The 10,990-nt window shown below is 37.4% G+C and overlaps 1 protein-coding gene across 1 annotated transcript in view; it reads left to right on the forward strand.

Moving 5' to 3' along the window:
* Positions 1-10,780, forward strand: part of dlgap2a (discs, large (Drosophila) homolog-associated protein 2a) — a 142,095-nt gene extending 131,315 nt beyond the window's left edge. Inside the window, exons 10-14 of the mRNA XM_051646068.1 lie at positions 5,741-5,826; positions 6,010-6,464; positions 7,615-7,706; positions 8,801-8,953; positions 9,188-10,780. Of these exons, the coding sequence (XP_051502028.1) occupies positions 5,741-5,826; positions 6,010-6,464; positions 7,615-7,706; positions 8,801-8,953; positions 9,188-9,388 (987 nt within the window). The 3' untranslated portion in view covers positions 9,389-10,780. The remainder of the gene's footprint in view (positions 1-5,740; positions 5,827-6,009; positions 6,465-7,614; positions 7,707-8,800; positions 8,954-9,187) is intronic.
* The last annotated feature ends 210 nt before the right edge of the window (positions 10,781-10,990 follow it).

Consider the following 10,990-nt stretch of genomic DNA (forward strand, 5'->3'; position numbering starts at 1 on the left):
TGGCTGACGTCATTCGTCTGTATATTCTTCAGGAAAACAGGAAGAGAAGAGCTGGGAGTTGTCACCTTTATTGTCTTCTTTTTTATCCTCTTCCATTCTGACTGGAACTCATTTCCTGGACCCAGTGGGGGGGGGGGGCGGCACGAGGCACCCACACAGACCACCCCACGATCAACAACTCTGGGGGCGTGTTGAAGCGGGTTTCGCCCAGGGTGCCATATAAGCTAGAACCGCTACTGCCTGTACCAGTCGGCTGATTACAATCCACCTATTCCTGGTTATGTCAGTTGTTGTTGTTTTTTTTTTGTACAACTTAGCACATTTTCAAAACATCCAACCACATATTTGATTTAATTAAAGGAATGTTCTGGGTTTAATACAAGTTCAACTAACAGTGTTCGTGGCATAATGTTGATCTGCACAAAAAATAATTTCAACTGGTCCCTTCTTTATTTAAAAACAATCAAGTATCGTTGTTACAGTAAGGCTCTTACAATTGAAGTGAATGTGGCCAGTCCATATACTACTGTATGCTAAAATAAACATTGTCTCAAAAGTATAGCCACAAGACATAAGCATTATACATGTTAGCATGATTTTAGTGTGATAATATTGCTTACCAACCGTATCTGTGTAAGGTTACAGTTGAAGTCAGAAGTTTACATACACTTAGGTTGAAGTCATTAAAACAAAGTTTTTTAATCACTCCACAGATTTAATATTAGCAAACCATAGTTTTGGCAAGTCGTTTAGGACTATCTACTTTGTGTATGATACGAGTAATTTTTCCAACAATTGTTTACAGACAGATTGTTTCACTTTCAATTGACTATATCACAATTCCAGTGGGTCAGAAGTTTACATACACTAAGTTAACTGTGCCTTTAAGCAGCTTGGAAAATTCCAGAAAATGATGTCAACCTTTTAGACAATTAGCCAATTAGCTTCTGATAGGAGGTGTACTGAATTGGAGGTGTACCTGTGGATGTATTTTAAGGCCTACCTTCAAACTCAGTGCCTCTTTCCTTGACATCATGTGAGAATCAAAAGAAATCAGCCAAGACCTCAGAAAAAAATTGTGGACTTCCACAAGTCTGGTTCATCCTTGGAAGCAATTTCCAAATGCCTGAAGGTACCACGTTCATCTGTACAAACAATAGTACGCAAGTATAAACACCATGGGACCACGCAGCCATCATACCACTGAGGAAGGAGACGCATTCTGTCTCCTAGAGATGAACGTAGTTTGGTGTGAAAAGTGCAAATCAATCCCAGAACAACAGCAAAGGACCTTGTGAAGATGCTGGAAGAAACAGGTAGACAAGTATCTATATCCACAGTAAAACGATTCCTATATCGACATAACCTGAAAGGCTGCTCAGCAAGGAAGATGCCACTGCTCCAAAACCACCATAAAAACTACATTTAAACCACCAGACTACAGTTTGCAAGTGCACGTGGGGACAAAGATCTTACTTTTTAGAGAAATATCCTCTGGTCTGATGAAACAAAAATTGAACTGTTTGGCAATAATGACCATCATTATGTTTGGAGGAAAAGGGTGAGGCTTGCAAGCATCATGTTGTTAGGGTGCTTTGCTGCATGAAGGACTGGTGCACTTAACAAAACAGATGGCATCATGAGGAAGGAAAATTATGTGGATATATTTATGCAACATCTCAAGACATCAGCCAGGAAGTTAAAGCTCAATCGAAAATGGGTCTTCCAAATGGACAGTGACCCCAAGCATACCTCCAAAGTTGTGGCAAAATGGCTTAAGGACAACAAAGTCAAGGTATTGGTGGGACCATCACAAAGCCCTGATCTCAATCTGATAGAAAATTTGTGGGCAGAACTGAAAAAGCGTGTGCGAGCAAGGAGGCCTACAAACCTGACTCAGTTACACCAGTTCTGTCTGGAGGAATGGGACAAAATTCCAGCAAATTATTGTGAGATGCTTGTGGAAGGCTACCCAAAACGTTTGACCCAAGTTAAACAATTTAAAGGCAATGCTACCAAATACTAACAAAGTGTATGTAAACTTCTGACCCACTGGGAATGTGAAGAAATAAAAGCTAAAATAAATCATCCTCTCTACTATTATTCTGATATTTCACATTCTTAAAATAAAGTAATGATGCTAACGGACCTAAGACAGGGAATGTTTTCTACGATTAAATGTCAAGAATTGTGAAAAACTGAGTTTAAATGTATTTGGCTAAGATGTATGTAAACTTCTGACTTCAACTGTATATCCAAAATTACAACTTCATTCTCATGACAATTAAACACTGTAACCCAGGGAATTGGATATAACTTGACACAGATTTTATCATGCTAAAGTCATGTTAACATGTATAATGTTTACATATTGTGACATAATTTTGCGTAATTTATTGTTATGTTATGCTTATTTTAGTATTTTTGAACTGGCCCCATTCACATCCATACAAAGTGCCTTACTTCATTTTATAAACGATGGGGAGTCAAACGTAATTTTTGTGATGATCAACATTATGCCATAAATGCTGTCGATTGAACTTAACTTGTACAGGAAATCCAACGACGTTTCCGCCCATTTTTTTATTTGACTCTTTCTTCCCGTAAGTGCCATATATGTTCTGCAGGATTGAGATCTGCGAGGCTGGTGCATAAGATTGTCCTTCACTTTCCATCTTTAAAACAGTTCCATCTTCACAACAGGGCCAGAACCACCATAGGAGTTCCCCTCCCCTAATATTTAAATAGTTGTTCAACCAATGTTTTTTCGATGGCCTATTCTAAAAAGGATAGAATAGACAGTAGTGTATTCCAGAACAGTAGGTGTTCCACTCATCCTGATCTTATTAGAGTAACCACATCACCATCAGCATGAGGCAAACAAGTGTCCACAATATGGTGTCGCTGCAACATTTGGGTAACTACACCCTGAGTAAATGGTCATCAAATATAGAATTATAGAATTATAAAGAGTGTCAGCCTTTGAGAACTTTTTAAGGCATTATTACAAGGACAGTAACTTTTAGGGCTATTAATTACATGAGGAGAGCAACTTCAATTGCATTGTGGGCAGAAAACCATTTAACACACTTCATAAAATGTTTGATTGTAAAATATTTGGCGTTCAGTTTGACTTTGCTAAATCTGAAGTGCTTGATGTCACTGCTACACTACAATGAAGACTTCAACATCTTCACCTCAAGGAAACTTCCTTCATACACACTGTAGCAGCAGCCTTAATTTTTTTACCGCTGTCCGTGATACTGAAATGTATCTGTGTAGGAACCCAGAGCACACTGAGGATTCGCTCATCATCAAACTGTGGAATGAAGGAATTTTCAACAGGCCAAAATCCTGATGGACTGACTTAAGTCTGAAGTAACCGTGGCCCTAGTTCTTTCATGCTTAAAAGTCTGACTCACTGAAACAGAATACCTACTCTCACCCTGTCTGCTTCTTTAAATTCTCAGCTGCCAGACCAATATATCAGGGACACCCAGTTGTCAGCTCTGTGATGTGAATGATCTTGTTCTCTGATTTTAAGGTCACCCTTCATTGCCTGTCCTTCTGCAATGCTTGAGTCACACTGTCTTCATAGTTTGATGTTCTTGGCTGAATCAGGGACAGACCACTTCTAAGAGATGAACGTCTTTTGTGATGCACCTGAAAGATTGACCTTCATTTTTTGAAGTTATTGCAGAATGCCTTTTTTACTTGATTGAGCTTATTTATCACTTCAACCACATTACAATTGTGAATAAAGTATAACTACCTTTGCTACAGATATTTTTTATTATCTCGCAGCTTTAATTGTCAAAAATAGCTGTTTAATTATCTAACAGGATGAAATTCAGGAACATCTACAGTAAAAATTACTTTGTTCACAGTTGTTTAGAGACACATTTCACTTTGAGAGGATATTGCTTTTTAGACAATTTAGTTAATCCAAGAGGTTCTTTCAGAGCCAGGGCAAGACTTCACTGTAATGCCTTCTGTCCTTTATTAACTCCTGGTTTGACTTTCCACCTTCTACTACAGTGGCTCTTCTGACTGTGAATGTTCAGGGGTTTTTTTATTTTATTTTTTTTACTGAAAATATGATGGAAGTTCTTCTCATTTGTTCCCATAGTGTAGGGCCAAATCACATGATCACCTCTCTTCTTTGGATAATATTTGGATAGCACTGTTTACATTATGTATTAGGTTACTGTGTGTGTGCGAGGGTGATTGTGTGTGATTGTATGTGTGTGTGTGAACTGTTTTTGGAGCTTTTTTATCCTCATCTATTTTCTGAACTCCGCCTGGAACATCAGACTGAGCTTTTATCACCCTTTAATTATTTCAGAGTTCATAAATCATTTACGAGATATTTTTCAGCATGTGCATGTGGCACAGCACTCGGTGTTTCTGTAAATTAGTGGTTTTTATCCACTTGCTAAATGTCCTCTTGGAGCATTTTAGGGTTAAGTATTTTTCTCAAGATGGTGCAGTGGTGAATGCACAAGCTTGTGACATGTTGAGCTGTGGTGCTCACATGGGGATGCATGATCAAATCTTGCCAGTGTCATTTTCCACTCTTTTATCTCTTTTTCTCACAGTACTTTTCTGTTGCTCTCCACTGTGCTATCCCATAAAAGGGTAAAATGCCCATGAATTAAAAGTATTTTGTTCAAGTGCTCAGTTGTGAAAGAGCAGAACTGTGATGTCAGTAAGTCTGACGTGCGACCAAAAATGGAACATTTGGGTCAGCAGAACAGATCCTTTAGGCTATTGCAATAACGTGCATTAGGGACAGAAATGAACCAAGACTCTGTGCTAAAAGGCAGCTGAAATACCTCCATATTTAAAATGTAGGGTCAAAAAATGCATTGCAATCAAAAAGAATGCCTGTTTTTATCTGTTATCTTATATTTGATTTATTTAATACAATTCTATTACAGTTATGGGTTTAGGCACAAGAATGATCAGTAGTTACCAGATATGTGTATTTGCTGTCTCTAAGGTGAATGCTGCTAAATGTACAAATGTATATAAAGTGGTTTGTGAGGGAAAATATGTTATAAAAATAATTAAATAAAAAAACATGCCCTCTAAGGTCAAAATGCCCCTTATAATTGCCTCTGAGAAATCAATACCATCCCTTAATTTATTATGGTTTATAACAGCTTATTATAGTTATTATAGTTTAGATTTTTTTTTTTTCATTTAGTTTTTATTTCTACAGTATTTTATTTCACTTTGGCATTACTTTTCATGGTGTTCACTCTATGACTGTTAGTTTACTTTTAGTTTCTTCAGTGTTTTCTACTTTCAGTTTAGCTTGTTTTTAATTATTATTATTATTTTAGGGCTGCCAAAGTTAATGCGTTAACTGATATAATTTAAATATGTTAAACTGTAAAGGCAGGATGTAAAGGTTTTATATTTTATAATATACTGTGTAACAAAAAGTTGTTTAAGTTCATTTTTATTTTATTTTATTTTATTTTAGTTAGTTTAGGATTTATGAAAATTCATTTTAGTGAAGTTTCAGTTTTTTACCAGCTATGTTAGTATTTGTTTTATTCAGTTAACATTTTTTTATTATTAATTAATTCCGTTGTAGTTTTGCTTTATAACTCTGGTGCAAATACACAAGTGTATTGTATATTTGGTGTTCCAAAATACTTTTTGTGTATGGTCAGTGAATGGATGTGGATGGTCAGGAATGAGGTCTGTGTCTGTGTCATTGCTCTTGCAGGTAGAAGCAGCAACTGATTCTGAGTGTGAAAGTAAAGGCTCTCGAGAATATCAGTCTGTTGGGATTCAAGTGGAAGATGAGAGACGGTAAATATATTGCACCTCTGTTTTATCTCTGTGTGTGCTGGTTGAATGTGTGGGTATTTGGAAGTACAAGCAGCTACATGTCAAATATTGTTGTTAGTCTTATTTGAGATATTTCTCTCTCTCTCTCTCTCTCTCTCTCTCTCTCTCTCTCTCTTTCTCTCTCTTTATTTGTCTCTGATACAGTCAAGGGCGATTCAAACGGTCTAACAGTGTCACAGCCGCTGTTCAGGCTGATCTGGAGTTGGAAGGTTTTCCTGTGATGGAGGATAAAGGTCTTCAGTTTGGCGGTGGTTTCCAGCGGCACAGCGAGCCCAGCACTCCCACGCAGTACGGCGCTGTACGGACCGTACGCACACAGGGCCTCTTCAGCTACCGCGAGGACTACCGCACCCCCACTGAGCCTCCGAGTCCCCAGTGCAGCCCTGAGCCATGGCTGGAGCCCTCACCACGGGAACCCATCTCAACGGTAGCGGTTACCGTGACGCCACCCCAACCATCAGATTCGGGAAGAGCGTCACCCTCGTGCAGACGGGATGGTAGCTGGTTCATGCAGCTGCTGCATACAGAAACGAAAAAGATGGAGGGATGGTGCAAAGAGCTGGAAGGAGAGGCAGAGGAGAACGATCTGTCAGAGGAAAGTGAGTTAATATAAGGATGGTGAACTGGATTCATGCAGTCCAATGATTCAGTTTCATGAACTGTTAAATCTTATATTATAAAATTTGTTTGGTGGAGAGTTTGGCTCCAGGTTTCAAAAGTGTCAAGGATGAATCCAAAGAAATGACACATTTAACTGTGAAGCGTTTGAAGAGCTGCAGGTTATTAGAGGCTCACACTGAGAGTGCTGCCATGTGAGCAATTACATCTGTCAGGTTTTCATGGCAAAGAGCTCTGAACAGCAGTGAGAGAGATGGAGGGAGACAATGTACAGAAATGTTCAATTGTATGGCTTTTTTGTCCTATGTACTCCCACAGCACGATCAGTAAGACTCTAGTACCCCTTCATTGACACCAAACCAGAAATGTGTTCCTTGTATAACTCATATTATCCTGAATCTCATTTAGCATTATCATAATTGGTTTTGTTTTTTTAATCAAAGTGGACATTATCATGACGATTCCCTTTTAAATTAAAAATGGTCAATACAAAGGGTGAAAAATAGGCTCACCAAGTAGCTTCATCTCCCTTAAATAAGTTTTGACAGTTCTGGAGGCAATCGTGGAAAAAAGATTTCTCTTAGAAAGACCTTACAGCAAATTTATTTATTAATGAAATCCAGATGGCACGTTAAATAAAGGTAAAGTCATTTGTGTACTCTTTGTTTGGTAGAATTAAATGATCATTTAAGGTAAACAAGTATGAAATATAACCCACAAGTCATATAAGTGTTATTCACACAAGCTTGCAAAACTAACACATTTGTGAGAAATAACCTGACAAAATCATGATTTTTTTTTTTATACGTTTATTTAGTTATTAAAGGTGCATTCAGTAATTTTATCCTCTTTAAACAACTTTTACTCCTAATGAAATTAATTGTAATTTTGAAACATATGTTTAAAATCATTACAACTCACATGGGATGAAGACAGTCATATCAGTAACCTTATAAATAAAAGCGTCTGCTAAATGAAGAAATGTATGAGAGTGTGAGAGTGTGTGTATCTGTGTCTCATATATTCAGGCAGCATACTGTTTAAACATGTGAGATATTTACCATTAACTCTCATGGTTGTTAAATATTTATGTTTGTTATGTATTTAATATTTTCCCTGTTTATGTGTTAGTCCTAGGGAAGATCCGTAGTGCTGTAGGAAGTGCACAGCTCCTAATGTCCCAGAAATTTCAGCAATTTTACTGGCTTTGTCAGCAGAACCTAGTAAGTAACATCAGGGTGCATGGTTTTACTAAATGGTTATACTAGCAAATTATACTGTCAGCCTTAAGCCTTTATACTCTGTAAAAATTATTTTTTTTAAAATCTGCAGTCGTTACCTTAAAGGATCATTTCCCCCAAAAATGAGAATTCTCTCATGATTTACTCACCCTCATGCCATCCCAGATGTGTATGACTTTCGTTCTTCAGCAGAACACAAACGAAGATTTTTAGAAGGATATTCAGCTTTGTAGGTCAATGCAATGCAAGTGGATGGTGATCAGCACATTAAAGCTCCAAAAAGCACAGACAATCATAGTTAAAGTAATCCATACAACTCTAGTGGTTACATTATTGTCTTCTAAAGTCATATGATCACTTTGGGTGAGAAACAGATCAATATTTAAGTCACTATAATTGTTTACTTCCTGTCGTACTTCAATGCATGTCCATTAGGGGATCCAGTTCACGTAGCCTCTCGTGTGGCGTCAGCATGTTGGCATGTTCACACGAGAACTGGAGCAATACAACTGGAAGTGCAGCTCAATTTGTTTACAAAAGAACACTGTTCACAAGCTTCAATGGTTTGTTTTCATTAGAACATGCTAGAGTGACTGGAAGACCATCCACTTGCTTTATACGAACCTACAGAGCTGAAATATTCTTCTAAAAATCTTTGTTTGTGTTCTGTGGAAGAAAGAAAGTCATACACATCTGGGATGGCATGAGGGTGAGAAAATGATGAGAGAATATTTATTTTTGGATGAACTATCCCTTTAAGGAGCTATTCCTAGCTGATCTGACCCTGAACAATTTGTTTTGTTGATGTAACCTGATGTAGTCAGGTCATATTCAGTCATATTGAATCATTTTTTAACTTGATTTAAACCAGTTAATCTACATTAGTTATTTCAACATGAAGCACTTTTTTTAGGTTAATTAATTGGCAAAACATTTTTTTACAGAGTAGTCTTATTCCACTTAAATGCAGCCCTGAGATCATAAGAACCCCATTTCTAAAGCTTATGTGGAAGCAAGTCTAAAAAAATCACAAAAGCATGAAGAATTGTGTTTCATATCTTTGTTTGTTGCCATAGGACCCCAGCGCCATGCCTCGACCCACCTCTCAAGACCTGGCTGGGTTCTGGGACCTGCTGCAGCTGTCTATCGATGACGTTACCTCCAAATTCAATGAGCTGCAGAAGATCAAGTCCAATGATTGGAGGCTCATTGAGAGTCCTGTAAAGAAGGTTAGAGCTGATTTGCTAGAGGGCTTTTAAAACTACAGTCTGATGGTCTGTACCAAGTTTGGTAAATGTAGCCTGAAAGTTGTAAGAGAACTTACATTTAATAATTTTGGCATTTGTTAGGGATAAAAATTTGCATCCATAGGCAGATCACTAGGTTTTGGAACAAAACCCATGAGTACCAAACACATTCAAATCTTTTGTTTGGAAAACTGATTGTATTTGTCATTGTTTCAGCTCCCGCCTCCTGTACCAAAGAAGACATTGCGTAAAAGCGTGACAAGGGAGAAATCTCTGGACCTCCCTGACCGTCAGAGACTGGAGGCGAGACGGCGCCTTATGGCGGCCAAACGTGCAGCTTCATTCCGGCAAAACTCAGCATCAGAGCGGGCCGACAGCATCGAGATCTATATTCCAGAGGCCCAAACACGGCTCTGAGAGACACAGGAAACAGAAAGTGATCGTCACATCTTTATCACACAATTGTCATCATTCTCCGTGTCTGAGCCAGTTAGAAATACCACACCTCAGTCATCAAGGAAACCGTTGGAAATGGTCTATTCCTAACACTACAAATTCAGAGTGTTTTAATCTTCTCACACTGCTTTAACAGTGTCAAAAGTTTTGTAACATGTTTTGGAACTGCCTGCAACATGTTCCATAGACACAGTTTCATACAAAATTCACCCTTTGTTTTAGGAGACATACTTAATCAAAATACTTATTATACTGATTATTACACAGCATATCGAAATTGTAGACCAACGTTACAATGAAGTTGCCTGACAGTGCAAATCTTTACATATAAGCTCCTATTACACCAGAATAACACATGTCCAATCTGAATACCTCTATGAGTGTCTTTATGACATCTATCTAGCACTTTTAAAATGGAAAAAAAAAAATCTACATTAAGAAGCCTCAAATTTTAACAATTCACTTGTTTCATAAAATTAGGAAACTTGACTTTGAAATTGGAGGAAAGCTTCTATATTTGCGTTATGAAGATGTAAAAAAAAAATCAAGTTCCATTTGTTCAGGTTTTGTAGCTCCAGTTCCATTTATACATTTAATTTCCACTGCTGTATGTCTCTCTCTCCATCTGTATTTCTATCTCTGTCTTTCTCTCTGCTTCTTTTCATATTATTTTTCTCATGAACATTTATGTAAGTGCCAGTGCTGAAATACCTCAGTCATACATTTAGACTGAAGTTGTAGGCCAGAGCAGGCATTCAAAGCCTTTTAAAAACTAGATGATCTTCATTGATCAAACACTGTTGCGGGAAAGTTGAAATTTGAGATCAGAACTGGTTAGAAAAGGCAGTTTTTATTATTCTCATATTAACTGATATCAAATGCCATCACACTACTTCATACTTGATGTTTATGGTTTATGTAATTCTAGAGTAACTAGGTTTTTGGATACATTTGCTTAAAACTTGAATTCATCCATGTAAAAGTTCAAAAAATGCATTTTTGCACTTTCTTCTAAATGTTTTGTCATTTCCAAGGGAAATTAATTTACCGAAGTTCTCACAGATGTTGCAGTTGAATTGCAAGTTTGTGTGACTATCAGTTTATCATTTCATCTCTCTGAATGTTTCACCTGGTCGTTCACCGTGGTGTCAGACTTTGGTTTGTTTCAAAGGCCAAGTGTTCCCATCATTATCTGGATGACTTGGGGATTGGCAATGTTTTTTTTTAGATGTGACTTTTTAGTTTAAATTTTAATCCCCTGAAAAGGTTCAGAGAGCATTTGTATCTCCTACCATTGATTGATGAAGCAGAAACTGCACTGTTCATGTCTTTACCTATGGCTGACAGACAGTAAGATGCCTCTGTAGTACTTTTTGAACTTTTACATGGATGAATCTAAGTTTTAAGCTAAAATATCCAAAAACCTAGTTACTCTAGAATTACATTAACCATAAACATCAAGTATGAAGTAGTGTAGGCTATGTGTTATTTTGAAGATTTACAGATTATTTTGTGTTTTTCTCACTTAATGTATTAGTATGTAAGACTGCAGTCCACGTACCA

This window comes from Myxocyprinus asiaticus, chromosome 20 (assembly GCF_019703515.2).
Source record: "Myxocyprinus asiaticus isolate MX2 ecotype Aquarium Trade chromosome 20, UBuf_Myxa_2, whole genome shotgun sequence".
Lineage (NCBI taxonomy): Eukaryota > Metazoa > Chordata > Actinopteri > Cypriniformes > Catostomidae > Myxocyprinus > Myxocyprinus asiaticus.